The sequence below is a fragment of the Podarcis melisellensis genome, assembly GCF_964234715.1.
Source record: "Podarcis melisellensis genome assembly, chromosome: 15".
Lineage (NCBI taxonomy): Eukaryota > Metazoa > Chordata > Lepidosauria > Squamata > Lacertidae > Podarcis > Podarcis melisellensis.
In genome coordinates, this window is record NC_138532.1 from 6,424,180 (window position 1) to 6,451,576 (window position 27,397).

The following is a 27,397-nucleotide window of genomic DNA, read 5'->3' on the forward strand; positions in this document are numbered from 1 at the left end:
AGGTGTAGGGAATCTTTTGCCCTCCAGATGTGCTCTGATCATGCCTGGCCATTGGCCAAGCTAGGACTCATGGGAGTTGTAGTTCAATAACATCTGGAGGGCCAAAGATTCCCCACACCTGATCTAGTCCATATACTTAAGGTCAGTTGATGATTTCTAAGTCCAAAATAAGCTCCTCTGTAAAAATGTAGTGGGAATCCTTGGAGTTTCATCCTTTCCAACAGCCTTAATAGTAGAACCTCAGTTTGTGAATATACAACTTAATCCCACCTGCAAAATACCAAACCTGAAATAGTTTGTGGGGGGATGTAGGTGACTACCAGCAATGACGACTGTACTCAGTGAAATCTTCTGCCATCATCAATGTGTTAGTCTTTGCTGCAAGAAACTAGCATGTCTATCCTGGAAAGAATTATGATGCTAAGAGTGCTAATAATAATGCCGACACAACACAACTGTTTATTTGCCATCAGTATTTGCAGTAATGTTAGCAACTAAACCATTTACATAAATAAATCAAGACAAGCTCTCACATATACTTGCATATACAAAACCCAGAAGCAAGCTAAACCACATCAGCAGAGAAGATACATGCTCTGAGTGCACTTTTCAATGGTTTTGTGTAGAGTCCACAAGACCTTGTTTGAGAAGTAAATATTGTCACAATAAAAATGATTAAATTTTACAGATTAAATGCAAAGTAAACAAAGGGCTAAGATTGCAAAGCTTCAAATCTAGGCCCTCTTGGGCACAAGCCTCATTCAGGCGCAGGTCTCCAGATGTTACTGAGCTGCAACTCCCACCGTTTCCAGTTCACTGACAGGGCTGTCTGGCGCTGGTAAGAGAGTCCAGCAACAGATACCTGTGACTGCAGTGTTTTAAACTGATTTTATTTTTGTTGCAGAGCACCCGCCTAGGGTGCAGACCTCAGAGAGGTGCAGTGCTGACATTTGAGGGCCAGCTTTATACAAATTAGTTTTTGTTACAACTTTCTGATATTTTCATTTCTCCTACAAGACATCTGTTTTTGAAAACCGAGGTTACCAATATGGGGGGGGGTGCGAGCAGTTAGCATTGCCTTGGGCGCAAAACAGCCTGGCACCGGCTCTCTCTGTGTGTACTGTATATACACACGTGCTTGCTCAAAAGGAAGCCCCCGCTGGGTTAGGCTGCTACACCACGATGGGGGAACCGGCGACCCTCTCCGTTTGCGTGTGTGTCAGGGGAGTCTTCCTCCTGAGTAAGCCCGCATAGACTCGGGGCTGCCGGGAGGAGCAACTAAGCCATTGCAAGGCTCGCCAGCGCCCCGCTTCCTCTCCCCTCGCTCGCCTCGGCTGCGTGCGCGCCGCATCCCGCAGGCGGAGGCTTCCGCGGCTCCGACCGCGCTCCAGCGGGGCCTTACTTAAGCCTGGGCGCGGCCTCGGCCAAGCCCCCTCCCGCCAGCATGCAGCCGCCCTCCGGCGAGAGCCGCCTCCTCCTCGTCTCTCCCCGCCCCGCTTCCGGCCCGGGCGGGGACAGGGCGCGGGGAGGTTCCGCTTCTCCCAAGGCAGATGCTGCGGGCGGCGGGGGCGGCGGAGCATCCGCGGCGTCTGCGGGGAAGATGAACTACATGCCGGGCACCGCTAGCCTCATCCAGGACATCGACAGTGAGTACAGCGCCGCGACGGAGGCGCCTGGCCGCCTTTCCGCCACCCGAGCCCGGCGGCTCCTCCTCGGGAAGCCGTGCCAAGCGCCGCCCTTTCCTTCCCGCCGCCGCCTCTTCCCTCCTGGCTCTCCGCTTTCGTTATGCCCCCTTTTCCCTTTGCCTTCCGCGACCCCTTTTCCCTTTCTCAAGCCCCCCCCCCCCGCGCAGCTTGCAAACAACATAGAGCCTGCCTAATACATCTTTGCGCGCACGCTGCACCTTTGGAGCACAGCTCCTGATGCCTCGAAGAATTCTGGGTACTGTAGTTCGCTAAGGGGCGCTGGGCGCTGTAATTAGGTGAGGGGGCAAACTACAGCTCCCAGGATTCTCTGAGGGAAAGAATGCGATTCAGAGGTAGAAGGCAGTAGCCTTTTCAGACCCGGTATCCTTTACAGTGGTTCCTCAGGTTACATACGCTTCAGGTTACAGACTCCGCTAACCCAGAAATAGTGCTTCAGGTTAAGAACTTTGCTTCAGGATAAGAACAGAAATCATGCTCTGGCAGCGCAGTGGCAGCAGGAGGCCCCATTAACTAAAGTGGTGCTTCAGGTTAAGAACAGTTTCAGGTTAAGAACGGACCTCCAGAATGAATTAAGTACTTAACCCAAGGTACCACTGTAACTGCAAACGCGTGTTTGGGATCCCGTTTCAAACCCCATGGGTGGTTGGCATCAGTCTGTCTCAGGAGACAATGGAGGAGTGTGCCTCTGGGGGTGAAGTCAAACCATTGGAGAGTTACAGCGCCTGCTGTGGCTGCAAAGACATTTCGATGCAGGTGGGGTAGATGAGTGGTTCTTCTTCTCGCAGTGTATAGTCAGACTATGGAACTTGCTCCCCCAGGAGGCAGTGATGTCCACCAAGTAGGATGGCTTTAAAAGAGGGTTAGACAGATTCTTGGAGGTGAGGGCTATCAGTGGCTACTGCCTCCACAGTTGGAGGCATTAATGCTTCCAATTACTAATTGCTGGAAACTATGGGAGAGTGGCGCTGTGGTCTAAACCACTGAGCCTCTAGGCTTGCCGATCAGAAGGTCGGTGGTTCAAATCCCCGTGACGGGGTTAGCTCCTGTTGCTCGGTCCCTGCTCCTGCCAACCTAGCAATTCAAAAGCACATCAAAGTGCAAGTAGATAAATAGGTATCGCTCCGGCGAGAAGGTAAACGGCGTTTCCATGTGCTGCTCTGGTTTGCCAGAAGCGGCTTCGTCATGCTGGCCACATGACCTGGAAGCTGCACGCTGGCTCCCTCGGCCAATAAAGCGAGATGAGAGCTGCAACCCCAGAGTTGTCCGCGACTGGACCTAATGGTCAGGGGTCCCTTTACCTTTTACGGGAGGGGAGAGGGCTCGTGTTCTGATTGCTGATTTCCCACAGGCATCTCACTGGCCACTGTAAGAACAGGATGCTGGACTAGATGGGACCTTGGCCTCATCCAGCAGCCTCTTAGATTCATATGTTCACTAATGAAGCTTTCCCTTTTTATTTTCCTCCAGAGAAACACTTGGTCCTCCTCCGGGACGGTCGAACGCTGATTGGATATTTACGCAGCATCGATCAGTTTGGTATGCCAACGTAAACTTACCTTTTTGGGTGCCAGCCTGTTTCATTCCCCTTTGTATTTGACCATGATCAGGAATCCAGCAGTGGAATATGCATGTGTGTTAAGGGAGAACTTTGCATTCTGATTTATTTGACTGTATTTATTTATTGCATTTACCGTATATGCCACCTTTTGCTTCCAAGGAACCAAGGTGCCATTCATGGATCTCCCGCTCCCCATTTCACCCTCACAGCAACCCTGTGAGGAAGGTTAGGATAACAGATGGTGAGGGGCCCAAGGTCACCCAGTGAACTTCATGGCTGAGTGGGGACTGAAGCAGTTGCTGCCCCCAAAGGGAGTGGCTATGGAATAGTTGTGAAGACTTGAGATACAAATCAAGAGGTCCCAGATCAGACCCAAGGGCCAAGTATAAAGGTCTGGAGGGCCACCTTTGGCCCCTTGAGGTTCCCCACCCCTGTCTTAAAAGCATGCCCACACACTCAGATCTGCACTTGCACAGTCGTGATGGAGTTGGAGGTCAGACTGAGCAGCTGCTGTTTTGCCTGAGCGCTCTGTGTGTTTGTCCTCCCTCAACTAATTATGATCAATATGAAGCCTGGTGCTGCTTGTATGTGTATGCATTCTTTAGGGAAAGAAAAAGCCAGCTTTCTAAACACTGCATGAGGCCTGGGAGAGCGTCTCTCCACCCCCACCCCCCGATCAGATTAGGGTCAGAGAATCCTTGAACCTCATCTGGCGCCTTCAGCAGAGATCAGATCTTCCCAAGGCTGGCTACAAGGTTAAACAGGATTTTTTATGCAAGGTTAAACAGGATTTCAGTGGAAGACAGGAGGGCCTGGCATGCTCTGGTCCATGGGGTCACAGGGTTTTGTTTTCCAATAGGCTGCCTCCCTTCCCAGGAAGTGAGCTTATGTGGTGCCAGTGGCAGGGATGCATGAAGCTGCCATCTTAAATTAGGTGCCCTGGGGCATTATGGGGGATTTAAAATGGCAGCAGCTTGCTGCTGCTTCCAGGAAAGTCTGAAGCCAAGAAAAGCCCACATCAGACATTGGTGCTGGTGGGTCCAGCTGAGGTGTTGAGGCCCTGACAGCTACTCAGAACACAAGGGCTGTGCAAGGACTGGAGGTGCCTAAACTGCCTCTGAAGCTTAGCAGGATGTTTAGGGATCAGCTAGAATTCCGTGGTGGGGAGTCTGCTTGCATGAAGAATGTCCCAAGTTGTACCTCTGCTAGTTAGAGGGATCAAGCGTTATGGAAGATGGCTGTGTGAAATCCTGGAGCGCTGGTTCCAGTCAGAAATGAGGCGGACCTGTAGTGTTTAGTTTACAGTCATACCTCATGTTACGTTTGCTTCAGGTTGCGTGTTTTCAGATTGCGTTCCGCAGCAACCTGGAAGTAACGGAATGGGTTGTTTCCGGGTTTCGCCACTCGCACATGCGCTGTCGCACAAAATGACGTCACGTGCATGCGCAGAAGCGGTAAATAGTGACCTGCGCATGCACAGACTTGGGTTGTGTTCTTTTCAGGTTGCGAATGGGCCTCCGGAACGGATCCCGTTCGCAACCAGAGGTACCACTGTATTAGGTTTTCATTGCACTTACTGATTTATCCCAACTTTTTCCCCAAGACATATACGATTAACCCCTCATTTAATCCCTGCAACAACCCTGTGAGGTAGGTCAGGCTGAGAGGCTCTGCCTGGCCGCAGGTGACCCAGTGAGCTCCATGGCTAAGGGGGGGAATTGAACCCTGGTCTCCTAGCTCCTAGGCTTGACACTTGAGCCACTGCCACACTGGACCCCAGGGACAAAAGCGCCACAGCCATGGAGATCTCTGTCAGCCTGCACCACTAGAGGGAGCCTTATGCTTAAAAAGGAGCTTTTGACTCAAGCAAAAAACAGGAGTCTCTTTTTTAGATGAAATCCTTGTACAGTGGTACCTCTGGTTGCGAACGGGATCCATTCCGGAGGCCCGTTTGCAACCTGAACAGAATGCAAACTGTGTGTGCGGGTCGCGATTTGCCGCTCCTGCGCATGCGTGTGACGTCATTTTGTACATCTGCACGTGCGCAAGCAGTGAAACCCAGAAGTAACCCATTCCGTTACTTCCATTCCTCCCTTCCCTGTAAGGGTGAAAGTTGCATCTTGAGAGCCAGCACAATGGATGTTGGGTTCAGGGCAGAGGGGAATTGACTTTAAATATGATACGGCTTTAAAGTCATAGCTTCCCCCCAAGAATTCTGGGAACTGTAGTTTGCTAACAGTGCATAGAGATGTTCCCATCACTTGGCAACGATTCTCAGAGTGGTTTAGTAGTTGATCCCTTTTCCCCAGGAACTGGTTATTGTAGTTCTGTGAGGGGTGAATAGGGGTCTCCTAACAACTCGCAGGACCCATTCTGTACCCTGTTGTGTCCCCATCTTCTTTCCTCTGGGCCAGAAAATTCGATTTCTCGCTAAGAACACATTGAATTCCTACTGAACAAGAGCCATTAGGTTGATGAAGAAATCATTCTTATTACTCCTTCTTGTTGGTTTTCTAGAACCTCGTTTCCACCGTTGCTCAGTTCAAAATACAAACTTTCAACCAGCACTGCAATTTAGAAATTGGGTTTTTTGAATGAACAAAGTTTGAACGGAATGTGCCTAGCGGAAACTAATTTACAGGGAAATTCCTAATAGGATGGATCCTCCACAATCTTCTCAGTTACTTATAAACTAGGAACTACTTAGATCAGCTACAGGAAGGGTGGGATACAAATTGAATAAATTGAATAAATATATAAAAATAGACTTGCAATACATCCATGATTTTTGAATTATTGTATGACGTTAAAACAATTACGCTAAGGGGTTTCTAAGGACAATCTATTATGCGCCTTAGCAACTAGCTTTCTTGAATTGCCTCTGTTGATGTTTAATAGGAGACGAAATGAGAGCAGGGCATTGGCAGCACTGGTGTAAAAAGTAAGGAGCAATACATCACAGAATGTTGAACAACTCCTTTTTATAGTTTCAAATGTGAAATGCCCCCTTTTGATGGCATTTGATTGATGATATTAACAGTGAAGATAATAGAATAGAATCCCACAGTGCTAAATCGGAAGGGTTTAGTCTGAATGTGTTGTCTTAATGCTGGCTTCATGCAGCCTTGCTTGTCATGCTATAAAATCATATTACCATGCGTAAATGTAATAGAACTAATAAGAGACATCATGTGTCATATTGTGCCAGTGAATCCTTTGGTTGTCTTGTTGGGTTATGTGAAACAACACATAGCTAAGGAATTCGAAGAACAGTTTTGGCATATAAGAACATGGGGGTGGCGTCAAGAAAGCCATTGGATGTCCTTGCAAAAATAGAAATCAAAGTCATGGACAGTGGTGGACTTCACAAAACCAGCCAACTTGATTTTGGTCAGAAATGGAAGGCGAATGAGTTGTGGAGATTAATAGAGTTTTGGCGGGAAAAATCTCAAGGTTTGTGCCATTTTATATTTATCATTTCACAATACAGGTTCTCTTTCTTTGTTAAAGAAGCTTGTATCATTGAACTAATGCAAAGCCATAATAGATGCCAGCTTTGGTAAGGTCTCTGCTGCATCTTGGTCATTGAATTTGCTCCTTTGAGGGTACAGTGGTACCTTGGGTTAAGTACTTAATTCATTCCGGAGGTCCGTTCTTAACCTGAAGCACCACTTTAGCTAATGGGGCCTCCCGCTGTCGCCGCACCGCTGGAGCATGATTTCTGTTGTCATCCTGAAGCAAAGTTCTTAACCCGAGGTACAGTAATATTTCTGGGTTAGCAGAGTCTGTAACCTGAAGTGTATGTAACCTGAAGTACCACTGTATTAGAATTTGCATACGGCTGTTTTCTGTCTACACTATGAAGAGCAAAACTGGGATTATGATATCTGGCATTAAAACTCCCAAGTCCAAAGATTTGGTCCATTTTGCTTAATATTTACACCATTGTAAATACGGTGTTCATGTTTCAACTAGTGGGTCCAGGGAACTCAATATTGTGTCTCAGATTGACCTAAGGTGGGTCATAAGAACAGCAATATCACAACACAAATATATGGCAAAAGAAGTAAGAAATGACACTTCTATGTCTGTGTTGGGCTATAGATAGGTCCTGGGAAAGGCTGAAGACTACTCACTGTCTGAATGTCAGCAGCTCTCCAGAACTTTTTCAGCAAGTCTTTCCCAGCTCTGCCTGGGACTTATATCAGAAATATTGAACCTGGGACCTCTGCAGGTATCCATGTATTTGGCCACTGAGCTACAGACCTTCCATGTGAAGGAGCTTCAGTTGAAATGGACCGCCTCATGATGTCCAGTCTTCCTCCTCCTTAGAGAACTAGGGTTTCCCATTCTGTCCTGACATGAATAACATCCTGAAACTTTTTAGTTTTGAAGAAGGGCTGTAGCTCAGTGGCTGAGTGCATACTTTGAACATAAAAGCTTCCAGATTCAATAATTGGCATCTTCAGGAAGAGTTGGGAAATAATCCGTAGACCCTGGAGAGCTATGGCTTCCTGAAGATCAGCTGTCAGTTCCAATGCAGCATCTAGTTTTTCAGAAAAGTTTTGAAATCTATGGGCAACTGTGTGCCAGATGAAGCTTTGTCCAAGGCACAGACATGAGCACAAGTGTCCTCTGTCCTTGTCTTTTCTGATTTCTCTGCTGCCGAATATTGCTCTGTGCCCCTTCATTACTTGAAGACCTGCCACATGGCCAGAAAATCCTAATATGCAAAAATCCAAATATTACAATACAGATGTATGATAATTTCCCTAGGAAATTCTGTATAAAAGCTTGCCTTTTCTAAGGGGAGCGTGCGGGGTTTGTTTTGCTTTGTTCCTGGGACAAAATATATGCCAAATCGTTTTAACTGTTAAAACCAAAGGTTGCATTCAGCTAAGGCCTACTCTAGAGTACACCACTTGATGAACTTCAGTTAGTCATATCCATTAGCTCCACTGGGTCTCCTCTGAGTAGGACTAGCATTGAATAGTGCACAAAAACATTCAGCAGGCTCCTCTTTTATTCCTATGAAAAGAAATAAATTCAGGAGCTGGACTACTAATTTCTGTCCACAGCAGCAGGGCTGTGACATGGTCCTCAAAATAATCTCAGGCCAGGAACATCTTGAAATCTAAGTATCTAAACACAGATGAGGGATCTGTGGTGCTCTAGAATACAACTCCCATCATCCCTGAGCACTGTCGTCTTGCTGGTTGTGGCTGATAGGAGTTGTAGTCCAACATCATCTGCGGGATCTAGAGGGTGCCCTAAGTCTTCAGAATGAGTGCCTGAGTGCCTGTAGCCAGGAACCAGCAGCCAACGTTCTTATCTGAATAATCTTCCACTTCACTTTACACGCTGGGAGCTCCTGGCTTTCTTCAAGATAAACTAGTTTATAATTAAGGCCTTGCTTGGCAAATAGTTGGGTTTTTAGTCATATGCAGCGCATAAGAACATTGCTCAGTAATTTTTAAAAGCCCTTGTAAACACTGGAGATAGTGTCAGGATGTACTCTCTGGCCGGCTAAAACCTCTTGAAAGCTGCCTAATAGGTCCTCGTGATTTTTTGGTTCTTTAAAAAAAAATACTGTTGCCAGTTGTGACATTAGAGCTACAGGACTGAAATAGTTCTCTTCTCTACACACTCCCCCCCCCCATCCCCGATCATTAAAAAACAACCACCATCTAGGCCATTGCTCTAGAATAGGCAGTGTTGTTCGTGACTATGGAATAGGATGTTTGATAAGATGCACTTCGCTTCTCTGGGAAAGGGCCTTCCCAAGAAGATTGTGGCTGCCTGGCTGGCTTGCATTTTCCCCTTGAAGAGCTGGACATTGTTATTCTTTCTGTGCATTTTTATTCATCTTGGTCTTATGACTGTTTTTAAATTTTAATTATTATCTATATCTATCTATCATCTATCTGTATATATACACATATATATATTTGTATCTGCAAGTCTCATTAAAGAATGAAGAAGCCAAAAAGAAAGAAAGAAATGGAATTCGACAAGGTTGTAGAATGGTAAAGGTAAAGGGACCCCTGACCATTAGGTCCAGTCGTAACCGACTCTGGGGTTGCGACGCTCATCTCGCTTTATTGGCCGAGGGAGCCGGCGTACAACTTCCGGGTCATGTGGCCAGCATGACTAAGCCCCTTCTGACGAACCAGAGCAGCGCACGGAAACGCCGTTTACCTTCCCGCCGGAGCGGTACCTATTTATCTACTTGCACTTTGAGGTGCTTTCGAACTGTTAGGATGGCAGGAGCTGGGACAGAGCAATGGGAGCTCACTCCGTTGTGGGGATTTGAACCACCGACCTTTCGATCGGCAAGCCCAAGAGGCTTAGTGGTTTAGACCACAGCGCCACCCACTCCTGCCAGCATGTTGGAAGCTGCCTTATACAGTTAGGTCCCTCTACCTTGGCATTGTCTATGCTTAGTGGCAGTCTGGGAATTGAGACGGGTGCCCCTCCCAGCCCTGCCTGGAGATGTTGGGGATTAAACTGGGACTTGCATGCTCTGCTACTGGTTTGCATCCCATCTCCCAACGCATGGTGCTAGCCTCTTAGCATGCTGGTTAATTGCCTTCTGCTGAGTCAGCTGGCAGATGGGACAGAGCTAAGGGACAGGCTTCCCTTCCTTTGCAGCCAGAGCAGAAACTGAGCAGACTGTCAGAGGAGGGACAGGGACCCTCTGCCAGCCCACTCACACACCTGCATGGAATTCCTCTTCACCTGTGACTACCCAGGTGGGTTTTTAAATAGAAGCCTGGATTAGCGGACCATTGTACGCTAGGCTTTATTTGGTTTGCTTTGTAGTGGTAAAGGTAAAGGGACCCCTGACCATTAGGTCCAGTCGTGGCCAACTCTGGGGTTGCAGTGCTCATCTCATTTTATTAGCCAAGGGAGCCGGTGTACAGCTTCCGGGTCATGTGGCCAGCATGACTAAGCCCCTTCTGACGAACCAGAGCAGCGCACGGAAACACCGTTTACCTTCCCGCTGGAGTGGTACCTATTTATCTACTTGCACTTGAAGTGCTTTCGAACTGTTAGGTTGGCAGGAGCAGGGACTGAGCAACGGGACCTCACCCCGTCGCGGGGATTCGAACCGCTGACCTTCTGATCAGCAAGTGCTAGGCTCTGTGGTTTAACCCACAGCGCCACCCGCATTCCTTTGTAGTGTTACCCCTCGCTTAATTTCCTTCCCCTTCTGCAGCTGATCTGCATCTGTTTTGATTGGGGCAAGGACCTGCCGTATATACATAGGTGAAGCCAACAGCACTTCAGTATGTTCACTCCCCAACACACATGTAGTGACAGTAAAATTCAAACCCCATATAGCTTCCACCCCAGTTTTGAAGCTGTCCAAAGCAAGATGGCCTTTACTTATGGTTGTCCTGTAAGTTATCAAGTAACCTCGGAAGGCAAATAGCCATCTCCTTCAGGTCACCAGGTCTGAGAGCTTTTGGGGAACCATATGGGGGTTTCTTCATGGGGTTGATGTTAACTTCACAAATGACTGAGATTGATGGGTCTTGGCACATACCGATTAAGAACAGAGAGTGTTGTTGCTCATACGCTTCCCATAGGCATCTGTTGGTCAACATAATCCTGGATGAGATAGGCCTTTGTTGTGATCTAGGAGGGCTCTATATATTTTATTTGGCTTCCGACTTGCATGGACTTTGTCTTCAAGGTCACCAATGTGATTTAATTAGAAATTTAGAAATTAGAAATACTTTGTCACTTGTACAACTTGTATACAGTGAGATTACACGAGCACCCCCCACTCAGCTCTCTTAGTCTTAATTCCCCTCGTTTACTGATGCACACCCACCAAACCCAAAAGTCAGTTGCCCTGTTGTTATCTTTTCATTCAGCAGCCTAACATCCCACGGATAGAATCTGTTCTTTACCCTGTTGGTGAGACTAATCATGCTTCTGTATCTTCTGCCTGAGGGCAGGAGATCAAGAAAGTGCCGGCCAGGGTGTGAATCATTCGTGAGAATTTTCCTCACTTTCCTGAGGCAATGATCTTCCGCTATTTCATCCAGTGGATTCACGGGACAGCCCATAATATCTTGTGCTGTATTCAGCACCCTCTGTAAACACTTCCTATCAGATGATGTCAAACCAGCATACCACACCGTGATGCAGTATGAAAGGACACTTTCTGTTGTTGACTGGTAGAAGGAGATCATCAGATGTTGATTGACATCGTTCTTCCGCAATACTCTGAGGAGATTAGTGCTTGGGATATCAACATGGCATTACTCCTTGACAGTGGCGTAGCATGGGTTATCAGCACCCGGGGCAAGGCAAGTAATTTGCGCCCCCTAACCCATGGATTTGCGCCCCCTAGCCCATGGATTTCCCTAACCCCCAGATGTTGCGCCCGGTGCGGCCGGCCCCCCCTGCACCCCCTACGCTACGCCACTGCTCCTTGATTGTCTGGCCTTTGGCTCATCTTGCCTAGTACTCTATCCTGTGGTCCCTTGCAGGAGCCTTTCCAGTTAGAGGATGTCTGAGGGAGGACAGGGGTGGAACTTGGGACCTTCTGTATGCAAACTACGGCCCCCTCAGAGCACTCACAAGACTGCTGACAATTGCTGTCAGAAAATGAGGTTGTTATGTCTTTTGTTTCTGGTGCCATTCCACACCGGGGGGCAGGGGCGTTTTGAGAGAAGATGGTTCTTAGAAGCTTGAATCATATTGAAGGCTGGGAGCTGCACATTCAGTTTTCAATCCCTGTGTTGCCACACATTTCAGTCTGATTTTCCATCTCCATTCCTCTCTGTCTCTCCCTGAACCTTCTAGCAAACCTGGTGTTGCACCAGACAGTGGAGCGCATTCATGTGGGCAAAAAATACGGTGACATCCCTCGGGGCATCTTTGTGGTGAGAGGCGAGAACGTTGTACTTCTGGGAGAAATTGTAAGTAAACCCTGTCGCATAGACTTCCTTTGGGGCTTATTGGGCAGTGGTATCTCCTGCCATGCTCAGTTTTGTCGGTGGAGAAAGGCTTGTCCTAAATGCCATTGTTCCTTCTCGTGCAGCCCTGCAGTTAAACACTAGCCTAGCAAGTGATTATGAATAAATTGGGATCCAAACTTGAAAATGATGCTAACCAAATTAACAGAGGACTGGTAATTATATATTGTTTATATTGGTTATGTAAAGTGCTTTATTAATGTCAGTCCTATGTTAGTTTGCATCATTTGGAAGTTCAGGTTCCAGTTTGTTCTTAATTCCTTCTCTTGGTTTGTTAGAGGTTTCTCCTTTCGCGTTAAGCACCAGCCTGGTAGCCACAAGGAATTGCATGCAGGCGAGTGAGTAGGCTTGTAGAGGAAGGAGAAAGTCCTCTGTGCCCTGCATAGAAACCAAGCGGGCTGGTAGAGCCCCCTTTTCACACCAAAACAGAAATTCAGTTCTCAATCCCTTCTCTGCCGTTCACATGTGTGTGTTGGCAGGTTAGTAACTTTAGTAGGCTTACTTTTAAGGCTGTTCTAATACTGAAACTAGGTGATCCCATGCAAGCAAAAGAGGGCCACTTAAAATGATGGTAGTTTATGAATGCCTGTGAAATATGGGCTTCCAGGACCTTCCAAATGCTGTAGGTGAGCATAGGCCACACCTACACAATACTTTCAAAGTGTTTTGATGCCATTTTGACAGTTATGGTTTCCCTCAAAAGGGAACAGTAGTCTTTTAAGGGTCCTGGGGATTGTTAGAAGACCCCTATTCCCCTCGCAAAGCTACAATTCCCAGAGTTCCCTGATTGATTGTTAAACCATTCTGGAAATGGTAGCTCTGTGAGGGAAATAGGGTTTTCCTAGCAACACTCTCCTCTCCTCTCAGCACTCTTAACAAGCTACAATTCCCAGGCTTCTGTGGGGGAAGCTATGGCTGTTAAAGTGGTATCATAGTGATTTAAATGTATGGTGCAGATATGGCCAAAATAGGGGGAAATAGTTCTAGGCTAGCCATCTCTCTGGTAATGTTAGTTTTGTAGACGCATGGGATTATTTTAAAGCAAAGAAATGCATTCCTGTTATGAGTTGCAAAGACACAGGATTGCAACTCCCTGATTCAAAAGCCTTGTCTGATGGAATGCATCACATTCTCAAATCCGAGCTCTGATCCCATCTGCAACCAAGGCATAGGCACTTTTCACACAAGTTTTAGATGGTCTTGCATTTTTTTCTGGATGAGGGATAACCAAATCATGTGATCATTGCATCCATTCGTTTTGGGAGGCTCTTTTCTGCTTCGCCTTAACCACTGTGATGAATGATGCTCCCCCTGTTTAAGGGGGGTGGTCCTTGTAATTGCTTGCTCTTCTGTCAGCACAGAGACTTGGCAATTGTAGTTCATCTCAACAGACAAAGGGCAAAGTTTGGAGTGGCAAGGAGCTGTGGGGTTCTTATCTTTCTTTACCTCCCCCCTGGGACTTTTGCATTAAGCATAAGGACCCTTTTTTGACATTCTTGCACCATTTTGGTGCCTTGAATCAAATTGAGGCCTTTTACTCAAACCATGCAGATTGCTTGCATTCTGTCTCTATCTACTATGTTATCCTGGTGGAGAGCAGCCTGGTGTTTAGACTCCCTTACAACCTGTCAATTTCATTGCTAGACAGGAAGATTATATCCTGTTTCAAGGGGGGACAGGACACAACTTGATACCTCTTGGGTACATGGCTCCCTCAGACACCCCTTGGGGCCCACACAGACCCTCCTCCTCTATCTCATTTTTTCAGGGGAGTTGGGTCTGTTTCGGCTATTGTGTGTGTAAAGTTTTCATTTGATTTAGGATGTAGGGCAGAGTTTTATCCCATTTTTCATTCTCCCCCCCGCCCCCCATTTCATGCATTGCTAAAGTGTCATCTGTTGTAGCAGCAGCAACAAAAACACCTTGGACAACTTACACAGTCATTCTTTCATTCATTCATTTACTTATTTATTTATAATGTATAAAACCCCCCTTCCTTCCAAGAGGTGCCCAGTGTTTAAAAAGAGCTGTTGCAAACAGCTGTTATCATGGCTCAATAAAGCCTCCATCCTCAGAGCGAACATATCTCTGTGGACCAGATACTGGAGACATCCCTTGTCTTCATCTTCTGCTTTTGATCACTTGGTTGGCAGGTGGCTGGCAGCTTTGGCATCAATGACCCCTTCCTCATTAGCCAGGCATCTCGCCGTAGTTTGACTTTTGTCCTTTTCATGGAAATGAAAAATCTTCCCTAGGCATTTTACCATTCTCTGTAGCAGGGGAAGGGAAGCTTTTCCAGCCCACGAGCTACATGCTAGATGCCAGAGGCAAAAGTGGCCAGAACAAGTCGCGTACATTTGGCCTTCGTACAGTGGGCAGCCCTCTCTATCCTCCAAGCCAGGCAAGCAAGAGGGACTGTCAGAGTCCAAAGGCACATTCCAGCCAGGCAGAAACACTAAATCAGGATGTGAAACAAAAGTGATGAGCAGTGTTGCCTGCAGGGAGTTCTGACGGCCAGGTGTCAAGGTCTTGGGGTCCACATCCAGCCCCTCGGGCCTGAGCTTTGCTGCTCCTGCTGTGTTCTTGACGCAAACTTGGCAGTGGTGCACCCACCAGAATTTTACGCTGCTGAAAATGGGGTGGAGATACTTTAACTCTCCTCTCCTCAACTTCAAAAATGGTGGTGTGGGTTGACAAATTTGAGTTGCGGCTGAGCCTTCCCTTTCTGTTGCAGGACCTGGAGAAGGAAAGCGACACGCCTTTGCAGCAAGTGTCGATTGAAGAGATCCTGGAAGTGCAGCGAATAGAACAGCAAGCCAAGCAGGAGTCAGAGAAGCTGAAAGTGCAAGCGCTGAAGGAGCGGGGCCTCTCCATTCCACGGGCTGATACACTAGACGAATACTAGGCATTCAGTGCAGACAATCACAGCTGCCCCCAAGATTGAATTAGCATTTAGGGCCCCCTCGCGATGTGCATTTCCCCACCAACACCTCTTTCCCCCCCCTTTCCCTGCGGCCCTGAGTGCGAAACACAATTTAATCATGATTTATCATTGTTGCCGAAAACCTGAAAAGATCCCAGTGTTACGTAATCCAAGGTGATGGAGCAGCTGTCAACAATCCTGGCTAGGGATGAAACTTTTTTTTTTAATATAGTTTTCTTTCTTTTTTCCTTTTGTGACTTTGGAGGAGGTGGAATTAAGCCTCCCCTGACATGTAAATAAAAACTGACTCTGCGAACCCGGGTCTTGCTTAGGCTAGAACCCTTTGAGAGTTTTGTGCTCGCCTTTTCAACTTTTAGCTTTTCTCTAAAAGTGTAAAGCGAATTCAGTGAAGGCACCTTTGCCTCTTAAAAACTGGGCTGGTGGAGATTTTGGTGCCTGAATTGGAGGCAGGTATGTGGGAAATCTGTGCCCTTCCAGAGATGGTAACGTGTGTTCAGAAGCTTGGGACTTAGAAATAAGAACCTGGACTCAGGCTATGTTTGTTACATTTATTTTAGAGTCCTTTCCTCTCTCACAGTTCCATATGGTGGTGTTCCTTTCAGAGCTCTCTGTGCATCCTGGGGTGGACAAGTCCCTGCTTAACCCAGAGCATTCTGGGCATCCTGGTCTGGATCAAGCAGTGGATCCTGCCATAGACATTGTAAAGGCCTACGACTCCTATCATCCCTGACAGTTGAGCCCTGGCTGGGGCTGATGGGAATTGCAGTACAAAAAGACATCTGGAGACCTTGATTATAGGTTCCCCATCCTCGCTTTAAAGATGCCTGTCTGTCAGTCGGGACTGAGCAGGCTTAATACCAGGCAACTAAGTGAATCTCTGAATATTAATTCCCAGTCATTGGTATTGGCATTGATCTTTGTGGAGTGTTGGTTGAGATAGATAAATGCCTTCTATTCCTCTACGTGCATCATTCATAGCATATCTACAAGGCCCTTCTGGGCTGCGTTCTCCCATATGCAATTATAATCATTCAGAGGGGGAAAGTGGAGTCACACTTCCTGGGCCAGCGCCCATTGTCCCACTGTGGCCTGGTCTGTGAGTATCTCACAGGCTTTAAGGATAAATGTGGCAGCAGAGAGCCAGCTTCAAGCAACCAAACTCTAAACCACATAGGGTGCCCGATGCTTTACAAGAGGCTTCCCGCTTTAGAAGTTGCCTTTAAAACATGTGACAGGCAACAGGAGGGTGTCCCGAGAAGCTTGCCCTTGTTCTCTCCCTGGGCACGATTTTTGCTACCTAAGCGGGTGGTTATTATTTATTTACCTTTTGTACACTGCTTTTCCACATGAATGTACAGTCATACCTCGAGATGAATACGCTTCAGGTTAAATATTTTCAGGTTGCGCTCTGCAGCGACCCAGAAGTAACGGAGCGTGTTACTTCCGTGTTTCACCACTTGCACATGCGCAGACGCTCAAAATGACGTCATGTGCAGAAGTGGCGAAACGCGACCCGCTCAGTTGCGTGTTACGTTTGTGTCAGGATGCGAACGGGGCTCCGGAATGGATCCCGTTCACATCCAGAGGTACCACTGTACTCGAAGCAGCTCAAAATGCCAACAAAAATGCAATAACAGTCTAATCATTTGGAAACAAAGCGGTCCATCTAAAAGTGGGTCCAGTACAGATGCAGTCTGGACAAAGATCTCTCCTTAAAAGGCTTGCTAGAAGAGGAACATCATCAGTAGGTGATGCTTGTTCTTTCCCACTTTGCAATTATGTGCCACCTGTGTGCTCCCAAAGTAGCTTACGAAAGATACTTCATTTCATACTTATCCTTGTTTATTTAACTAATTTATAAATGGCTTCACAGCCTGAGGTCATCAACAAGAGAGAAGACAAATTCCCACAACTGTTAACACCATTTCTGCAAACTAAAAACAAAACCATTCCTACAAATGTGCAGTTAGTATTTCAGTAATTATTGGGTCATATCTCTGGGAAAACCTGAAAACCAAACCCTCTTAAGTATTGTCTAAGCATCATGACACAAAGAGCCTGTCTGATTTCAGCTGGTCGTTGAATTGAGATGGCTGGAGCTGCAACACTAAGAGCCTGATTTCTTGGGGCATGCAGTATTCTGTGCTGTGCCCCATCCGAGGAGCACAGTTGCTGGGCAGGCAGGCATAGGGCAAGGCAGTCCCTTAGCTATCATGGGCCCAAGTTTTTGGGGGCTTTAAATGCTAGACACAAAACATGCACAGAGCAGCCCGTGCAGCTCCCTCAGCAGAGATGTTTACATGGTGTCAGAAAAGCCCATCCAACAACCTAGCTGCTGTATTCTGCACAGGCTACAGATTCTGGGTAGAGCCTAAGGCAGGGTTCCCAAGCATCATTCTAGTGGTCCACATTGTGTCTCTGAAGTATGTGACATTTGAATGCTATGACAGCATGTACAAAATAAGCAATAGAACCACAAAAACCATGCAGCATCTAGCACAGCGCATTACAATTGCTACCCTTTTTGTTGTTTGTTGGCATCTGTCTCAAGAGACAATGGAGTGTGCCTCCAAGGGTGAAGTCAAACCATTGATTTAATTAGCAGCACCAAAGGGACCTCCCATGACACAAGCCTGGGCAGTGTGGATGGAGGTCCTAGGCTGCCCAAACAAGACCAGCCCTCTTGGCCTCACAGATGTGGTCCAAAGGAAAGCAGAACAATATGTTTGGCACCAGGTTGGCTGCAGGAGTTGCTGGAAGGAGGAATACAAGGTGCTATCCAACCAGTGTGTAGGGTTCACCCCTTAGCTTTTCCTTCTGAAGATGTTCTGCAAGGCAGTGGAGGTTTAGGAACAATGTTTTCCTTCTACATGGGCTGCTTTCCCAAGTTGATGAGCCCCATCTGCCCCTCAAAATTGCTACAACAGGCTAAAAAATATTTGTGGTTCATCAAGACACCATTTTTCAGTGGTCTCTGGGCAATGGTGTGTGTGTGTTTTGAGGAACAGCTGACCTAAGGGAAGACTCACCTAGAGCTCATTTCACTAATCTAATCTGGAAGTTGCCAGTACATTCCACCCCAATCATCTACGTATATAGTAATGAAGCTAAGCAGGTTTGGGTCTGGTCAGTGCCAGAATGGGAGACTGCTTGTGGACCCAAAATATGCAGCTTTGAGTTTCCTAATGGAAGAGATATTGAGTATAAAAATATTAAGGAATCTGTCCCCACGAAGCTTCTAATATTTTATAAGCATTTGAAATGGTTCTATCTCTTGCCTGCATTCAAAAAAGCATTTGTCTAGGCTTTGTCAGTATAGTAGAGAGGAAAGTGTAAAGATCACCTGCTCAAAAAACAAACTTGGGATCTTTGGGAAGAAACACCAGAGACTCAGACGGTCAACAGATGAGCAACCAGTTTGCCAAGTGACTTAATCTTAAGTATCTCGGAAGTTATTTTAAAGATAAGGGGTAATAAACCTTTTCCAGCCTGAGGAAACGTAGAGGATAATTTCTTGGGAAAGTTGTTAATTCTGCCCCCTAGTGTGGTTAGAGTGTCAGACTAGGACCTGTGAGACCAGGGTTCAAAAAACCTGGAAAACTCGTTTTCTAAATGTTGTTACTTGAAGTTACTTATATAGTGCAGATGGAGAGAAAAGAAATCCTGATAGCACTTTACTGAGGAAACAATATACTAATTTGAGGAGAAAGGAACAGAGAGGTTTTGTCTTTCATACTTCAGGCCTTGTATGTAGCATGGAGACGTTCAAACAAACCTATAGAGGAAAAGCTCTCAAAACTACCCAGTATGCTATCTCAGCCAAGATCATGCCATTCTGCCTGGTTGCTAAGCAACACCACACCCCTCCCTCTCTTGGCTAGTTGACTAACACAGAATTAACCCTTAAGTTGTACACAAAATGATCCCTGCCGCTGTACCTCCAGCAATAAGAAACTCCAATTTTGTTGTCTGTGCACATTCTTTGGTCAACCCCAATGCATATGTTAAGCTCAAGAGATAGGCTTGAAGTACAAAGCACATTTTCTGATATAAGTTCAAAATGTTCCTGGTCCTTTATGGCAGCATTAAAATTGCAACTTCAGAATTTCCTAGTCAGTTAATTTAAGCTAATGTAAGCCTTTGTGGCTATCTCCTCTGAGACTATGCCATTGGTGATGACTGGTGGTTGATATTGTCATACTCCTTATTGCCCACAAAGATAGGTTTACAGAAATCCTGAGATGGAAGATCTCAAAAATCAAAAAATGAACTTGGAGAGACAGTTACAAAGCAGAACTAATTCTTGAACTCCCTCCACCCACTTTTACCTCAACTCCCTGCCCCACTTCCTGCTTTGTGTATCATCTTACTTGGCAAAGAGTTCTTGAGAACCTGAAAACTTGTCACACTTTTGTGACATTTCATTGACTCCCAATAAATGTATTGCCCAACTGTGGATTTGGAATTTTTTTCCTTCTTTTTATTTTATTAGGCTTACGCTCAAAAACCATCCCAGAAGAAATATACTGACTTTTCTGTGACTTACAGTGTTTCCTCTCGCTCTAGCTACTGCAAATATCTATGCAAAAGTGCCAAAGGGGTGCCTTGCTTTCATGGTAATTTTATTGCCTTTTTGCCATATGCTTGAGTGTTGGGTTTTCCTATTCTTTATGTTACTGCTTTTAAAATAATCATCCTTAATTCTGGCTTTTATGTACTGTGATTCATATACATTACATTCTTAGTATTTGCAAACATGATTTGATTGCTGTGCACCAACAACTTTTCCATGTCAGTCTCTACAGTCACAGCAGCAGCTGCAACCTTCCAACAGTTTGACTTCACTCCCAAAGGTCTACTCCTCCTCCATTATCTCCCGGGACAGATAGATGCCGACAACAACCAACCAACTTTGGGGAGTGGCTGGATTTTTGCAAAGATTTTTGACCCCAAGCAATGCAAATATGACCCACATACAAAACAGACAAACAAAAAAACCTCTTACTATTGTGCCAAGCTATGAGTTGTTTCCTATTCGTAATAGTGTCAGGTGTGCGTGCAGGAGCCAGGCCCTGTGACCGGTAGGGCTTCGCAGGACTGGGGCCTTCCTAAGTTTGTTCTGGAGAGGCAAGGCGCGGCCGCACAGGTGAGGCCAATTGGTAACTCACAGCATTTCCCTTCGGCTCTTTGCCACAGCAACATGTTTCCTGCCTTGCTGCGTTTGACTCCTTGCTTCTTGATTCTCGGATCCTTGACTTCGTAACTCCTTGCTTCCTGACCCTCGGACCCCTGACTTCTGGACTTTCATTCCTGCTCCCACTCTGCCATCTTGCCCCTGGTCCCAACGTCCTCAGCCAGAACTTCGATCACCCGCAGACCGGACCGTGACAAATAGCCTCAGTGAAATTAATGGACCTAAGTTAGCAATGCCTATTAATTTCAGTGAGTCTTCTCTGAGTATGGCTAGCATTGGCTTCAATAATAATAATAATAATAATAATAATTTATTATTTATACCCCGCCCATCTGGCTGGGTTTCCCCAGCCACTCTGGGCAGCTTCCAACAAAACACTAAAATACAATAACCCATTAAACATTAAAAGCTTCCCTAAACAGGGCTTCCTTCAGATGTCTTCTAAAAGTTTGGTAGTTATTTTTCTCTTTGACATCTGGTGGGAGGGCGTTCCACAGGGCAGGTGCCACTACCGAGAAGGCCCTCTGCCTGGTTCCCTGTAACTTGGCTTCTCGCAGCGAGGGAACCGCCAGAAGGCCCTCGGATCTGGACCTCAGTGTCTGGGCAGAACGATGGAGGTGGAGACGCTCCTTCAACCCATTGAAGCGCTGAGTGATCCACATCCAGCAATTGTTTAGGCATGTGAAAGAAGCCACAATGCAGAAAACATACCCATGATTCTCCAGAGCCATAGAATGCCAGTACATTGTTCAAGCTAAGCTGGCCTTAGCACGGGCAGTGCTGAGACCAGTGTCTGAACTGGGGCAATCTTCTTAAAGAGATGGAACAGGGTGTACAAAAACATGTAGAAAGACTGGCTAAAAAAAGGCGCAAGGTGTGGAGCCCTGCATCTAATGTGACACAAGCAAGATCAGCCACATTCATCACAAACACACCTAGTTTTGTCCTGTGCACTTCTCTGTCTGCTACGACTTATTTACACCTATCACAGAGGGAAGCGAATGGCAGCCATTCCAGGCCGTCTGTATGTGCACAAGCCAAGGCCTGACTTAGGGCAGGCAGACACCACACCCACAAGCACAGGATGTTGCACCTTCCTTAACAGTTGCTTATGACCACAGGGGCAGAGCGCAGAGATGGCACATTTTTCAGGCTGTAGGACCCAAGTGGAATGCCAGGTTTTCTTACAAGGCATTCACACCACACAAATTGTAGGGAGAAAGTTTGATGCAAGTTATGGGCATTGCAGACAGTGGCGGACCTTCATGCTCCGGCACCGGGGCTGGAGAGCAGGTGGGAGTGGAGCTGGCGTATGTCCCAGGGATAGTGTGGTGCGCATCCTGGGGGCATGGCACGCATCCTGGGGGTGTGGCACGCCACCTATGGGGGCATGGCGCCCAGTGCGGACAGGGTGCAGCCACAACGGCATCCCACCGGGTTTGCGCTGCCGGGGGCAGTGAGCTCCCCCCGCACTCCTCTTCCTCTGCCAGTGGTTGCAGATCAGCGAATTTGCACCCATAAACTAGTGGCTCTTCATCTAATCCATCTAAGGCGTTTTATTCTTGGGCCTTTTTACTCCTCAATAAAGGGAGCAGTGGGGAATGAGCTTTGCCGCAATCGAAAAAAGGTAAGAAACTAATGTGATTGTGCAGAGGAACTCTGACAGGATTTTTGTAAGGTTGTCACAACTTGGAGTAACTGTTTGGTGTTGCTGGAACCTTTTAATGACCCTGGACTATTCCATTTTCACATTTCAGAAGTAGCGCTAGTTGAATAGATGATACAGAAAAAAGAAGGCATCTGCATACCTTACCAGTCTGGACCGGTAATTAGACGCTTTGAAAATTACTTTTCTAAATTCTAGACGTAGAATTTAAACTTTTTGAGTGATACATTCACACTCTTCTATTAGGCCAACTAGCTTAGAGCTCCAGGTTTGCAAAGCTTACATGCCAGGGACACAACCTATGTCAAGTTAATAATTCTCTCACTGGTTGTATGGTTAGAATTATAAGCAGTGAAATCAAGGGAACTTAAAATAGCTCAACTTGAACTGGCTTGTACTGCGTGAGATTTTACCTAGTAGCTCCATGTATTTTGGAGAAAGAAAAACTCAGGATGTTAAAAGTGATGTTCTTCCAGTACTTGAGATATCCGCTGACACTTATTGCCAATAGCTTCAGCACAACAGAATGGCTTTCTCCAGGCAATACAGAAGTAGTTGGGGGGGGGGGTGAATTTAATAAGCTAAGTAGCAGCTATTAGCTTAGGTGGCTTTAGCAAAAGGCAAGTCTTATACATTAAAAAAAGGATAAAAAAAAATGTCCAGTAGCACCTTAGAGACCAACTAAATTTGTTCTGGGTATAAGCTTTCATGTGCATGTACACTTCTCCAGATACCGACACGGCTACCTACCTGAATGAAAAAAGGAGAGTTCAAGCAGCAACTGCTACCCTTCAGAGATGTAAATGAGCCTCCACATCTGGGAACAATATATCTGAGTACCAGAAGCCAATGACAAAATAAGGACTATCTTCATCATGCCCTGCAAAGGAGGAGCATCTGATTGGAAAATGTGGGTGATAAGAAGACTATAGTCAGTCAATTTTAGTGCAAAGGCCTTTACAATGGACGGCAGAGAATAAAAGGAAAACTTTCATCTGGAATCAATACAATACAGTGGTACCTCTGGTTACGTACTTAAATCATTCCAGAGGTCTGTTCTTAACCTGAAACTGTTCTTAACCTGAAGCACCACCTTAGCTAATGGGGCCTCCTTCTGCTGCCGCGCTGCCGGAGCACGATTTCTGTTCTCATCCTGAAGCAAAATTCTTAACCCGAGGTACTATTTCTGGGTTAGCGGAGTCTGTAACCTGAAGCGTATGTAACCCGAGGTACCACTGGTAATGTAATAGTTGTGATATAGCAGAACAGAAGACACGGTGGAGGTTGATCCATTGGGGGAAATGGGGCCCTACCCCACCAACCCCCCCCCCCCCGTCTCCAGTCCTCCAGGCCCACCTGTAACTGCATCTCCATCTCTTTCCACCCTCCATCCAGGCAAGCGACCAAGAGACTTTATGTTTCAAGGACATGTTCCAGCTAGACAAGAGCACCTGAGGAGGAGGAGGATCAGGGCTGGTGAGGCGGGATGTCTCCTGGGGAGTCTCTTGAGGACCAGATAGAGGGGCCTGCATTTGAGACACGTGTGTATGTGTGTGTGCCGAGCTTCTCCTTTCCCCGCAACCCACACCTGACTAGCGTGACCTCGCTGGCCTCGCCTGCCTCTTCTCCATGCGGGATGCTCTCTGCGCTCAACCTAAAGACGGCGAACTACATTTCCCAGGATGCACTGGAGCGCAAAACTTTTGCACGCTCTCTCTCTCTTTTTTGGAAGAAGGTGGGTAGAGGAGGTTACATAAGTCCCAGAACGTTGACACATCGCTGCCCCGCCCCCGCGGGAGCGACGTCACCGGCCCGGAGCCCCGCCCTCGTGGAACGTTTGGTAGCCAGTTTCAGATTGCTACAGTCGCGCTGCCGTCCACGCTATTTCCTGCTGCCGCTGGGGGGGTGGAAAGATTCCTGCGCTCTGGCTCGCCGTCTCTCTCCCCCCCCCGATCCTTGCGTGGGGGGCCCCGGATTCCTGATCCCCTTAAACAAAAATAAATCCTGCTTGCTTGCGGGGGAAACGAGGTCCCGAGCCTCTGAGCTGCGCCTCCACATCACAAGGACTGGATTTAGGATCTCTTCGGCTCCTGTTTCCTTCTCCCCCCATCTGGGCATGGTGCGCTGGGCAGGGGGGTGAAGGGGCTTTTCCTCAGCGCTGCTGATCCCCTCCGCCCCCCCAACCCCACCCCGAGAGGGGTTTTACCGGGGCCGGAAAGCCTCCTTCCGAGGGGAGGGGGGGCGGTGCGCGAGGGAAGGGATCCCTGGATCGCATTGCATTGCGGCTGTTGCTCCTTAGGAGGAAGGGGGGAAAAGGCTTTGCTCCTTTTCGTCCAGCCTTTGCCCACTCCTGCCCCCTCCCCCTTCCCCATTTCCTCTACGCTCTTTTTTCCCCATTTTGATCATCTGCTCGATTTCGCCTCGGAAGGAAAAGGAATATATATATATATGAATGACTATGCTGCCTTGAGGACTCGGATGCTGGCGGCCTCTTTTTAAAAGGAAAAAAATAAAAACCGGGAGGCGGGGAAAATCACCTTGCAGAGGATCTCGGAGAAAACAGCTGCCCCTTCTGCCTCGTTTTCCCCTCGACCCTGCCGCAGCATCACTCAAGCTGGAGCATTATGGAGCTGGAGAATATTGTGGCCAACACAGTCTTGCTCAAAGCCAGAGAAGGTAAGAGATGGGGGGGGCGTGTGGTACAGGCGTGGATCTTGCTCCTGGGCGAGCGGGGGGGGGCTCGTCTCCCCTTCCCTCTCTTTCCCCCCAACCCAGAACTGGCATAATGGTTTTAGCAGAAAGAAAGTTGGGCTCTTGTCTCCGTGTGTGGCGATGGGGGTTTCCTTGGTTTTTCCGGAGCGCCCAGAGAAAGCGTGTGCGCCCGGGGGTGTAACTTTGTGCCCGTGCAGGTAGGTCGTGCCCAGAGGTGGAAAGTGGTCCAGTGGCACCGGCAGAGCTGGAGAGGGATTTGAACTCTGGCCTAGGCCAACTCGTGGAAGGAGGGAAGCCCAGGGGGCATCTGCAGAGAGCAGGTCCGGAATGGTTGGACCAGCAAGAATTATTTTGCTTCCCAAATGAAAGCGGCCAGAGAAGGAGCCGCTGCCTTCTTTGTGGAAGTGAGATCTTAAAGTAGCAGTATGACCCTAAGCATACTTCTTTAGATTAGAAGCAGGCTTCCTGGAGTTCAGTGGGGCTTATTCCCAATAAGTGTGTGCAGAATCATAGCCTCAATGCTGTGACCATTATGGTAATTTGGCAGCCTTTAAAAATGGGGGTGGACTCTGTTTTATATTCCAGTCCGCCCCCCACCCCCGTTCGTTGTTTTTTTAATTAATGGGGATAGACAAAATTTTGAATTTTCCCAAGCTTTCAGATCCCACTGCAGCCAAGGACCTGTGGCTAAAGTGCAGTCTTTTAGCCTCTGTACTCCCATCTGTAAAATGGGACTATTAATCATAGTCTATTGTATTATAATGCTTTGCAAGGATGGGCAAAGAAAAGACTTTGGACATTGAAAGCATACATCATCATCATCACTACTACTACAAGATGCTTTGGACATACATTATCATCATCATCATCATCATCATCGGTGCCCTTACTGGGCACCTTTTGCTAGAGAGAGCAAGGAAGTGCATCTCACTTTGGGGCCCACATAGCACACTGCACCAATTCCTGGATCAGTTATAGAGCACCTGTTCTGCATGTAGAAGGTCCCAGGTCCAAGCAATTGCTGCCATCTCCAGGTGGGAGGGACCCCTGCCAGAAGGCATGGAGAGTCACTGCCAGTCAGTGTACATAATAGTGAGCCAGGTGGATCAATGGTCTGACTCAGTATCCATCAGCTTCCTATGTTCATCCATGCTGCCAGGGTTTAAATGACATTGGGTATAGGCAGGGCGCATGCTTTACACAGATGAGGTGTGTTTCAGATGCTTCAAACTGGTGCTGGTGAATGCAATGAAAATAAATTCTAAATTTCTCAGATAAATTGCGTCCAACACAGTAAATACTGTGTATCTCTCGCTCTCTGTATATATGGCCATTTGGTGGTTAGGGATGGAGATTTCACATAGCTCTGCAGGTCAGAACTATGCTGCCACTTATATCAGTGAGCTAAATACTACCATGGCAATTAGAAAGCTTTACCTGACGCTCACAGCTCTGTCTAAAATCTTGGCATATTGGGAGAGTGAGTGTGTGTAACCTTTGCAGAGCCCTTTGATTATTCCAAGATAAAGGGGGGGAAACCCTAAATCACAGGGAAACAGGTGCTGCAAGCTTTATCTTTACCTCCTCAACATTGGTATTAATCTTCGCCAAGATGCACCAACACCAGCATGTTGATTTGATCTGAGTATCCCTACTTCAGCAAACTTGCTGCATTGGCCATGTTGATATGTGTGGCGGGTCTGTCGGGATTGTTCTTTTTCGGGATGCTCAGGGCAAATTCGGAGGAAGCCCACCCCTCTGGTACAATGAGAACGTTTTCTTGACCATTGGAATGAATGGGGCATATGATGCAAATGCAACTCATTACTGAAATAATGGTTGTCCCTACGTAACCTTTACAAAACAGAATATAAAGCAGTTCCAGAATTCCTAAAGGTTTTGTAATTGGGCTTCAGGCCTCTTAGAATGACTAATTTTGTTGGGAGTCAGAGCCATAAGTTCTGTCTGGTTATAGTGTTTCTGAAACAAGGAACACATTTTTTCCAGGTTTGAAGGGCACTTTTCCTGGAAAGCCAAAATTTAATCCAGGTGGGAAGCATGTGGAGCGATTGGAAGTGGTAGCCTCTCCCATGGGGTCCTGCCCTGAGTTAGATATACGAACAGGGAATGACGGAAGCTGACTTGCGCCAAGCCAGGCCAGTGAGCCATCCACTCCCGGGTTGCCTATGTTGCCCCACGGCACACTTTCGCCCTCCAGATGTTGTTAGACTACAACTCCCATCTTCTCTGACCCTTGATCATTCTGGCTGAGACTGATGGGAGTTGAGGTCCAAAACCAGGAGGCCACAGTTATCTCCCCCTTGTCCACAGTGACTGGCAGCAAGTCTCCAGTGTTTCAGACAGATTTTTCTCAGGCCTATCTGGAGCTTGAACCTGGGACCTTCTGCCTGCAAGGCACATGTTCTACCACTGAGCTATGGGCCGATCCTTATTTGTTCTACACAAATTGGAGGTTTCAAAGGACTGTGGGTAAGGCTGTTCCATGCCCGCCCATTTGGCAAATGGGCGATATTGTTTCAAGAATGTTTCATGCGCAACACATTTCCTATGCAGCTGTCACTTCCATGGAGGAAATTGCTGTAGCTAATGTGGCTGATTCTCTG

General features: G+C 47.1%; 2 protein-coding genes and 1 long non-coding RNA gene across 3 annotated transcripts in view; 2 read left to right on the forward strand and 1 right to left on the reverse strand.

Moving 5' to 3' along the window:
* Positions 1-1,487: 1,487 nt before the first annotated feature.
* On the forward strand, positions 1,488-15,496 carry LSM1 (LSM1 homolog, mRNA degradation associated). The gene is made up of 4 exons (XM_081891209.1): positions 1,488-1,646; positions 3,174-3,242; positions 12,085-12,200; positions 14,992-15,496. Exons 1-4 carry the CDS (start codon positions 1,601-1,603, stop codon positions 15,160-15,162), a joined length of 402 nt encoding a protein of 133 aa, XP_081747335.1. The 5' UTR covers positions 1,488-1,600; the 3' UTR covers positions 15,163-15,496.
* On the reverse strand, positions 7,051-24,357 carry LOC309358309. Its single transcript, XR_014163438.1, has 3 exons — positions 24,268-24,357; positions 22,812-22,941; positions 7,051-7,987 (listed from the first exon to the last, which is right to left on the reverse strand). It is a non-coding gene; the product is annotated as an uncharacterized lncRNA (long non-coding RNA).
* LOC309358134 (G protein-coupled receptor kinase 5-like) overlaps positions 23,889-27,397 on the forward strand; it is a 75,161-nt gene continuing 71,652 nt past the window's right edge. Inside the window, exon 1 of the mRNA XM_081890973.1 lies at positions 23,889-24,737. Within this exon, the coding sequence (XP_081747099.1) occupies positions 24,686-24,737 (52 nt within the window). The 5' untranslated portion in view covers positions 23,889-24,685. The remainder of the gene's footprint in view (positions 24,738-27,397) is intronic.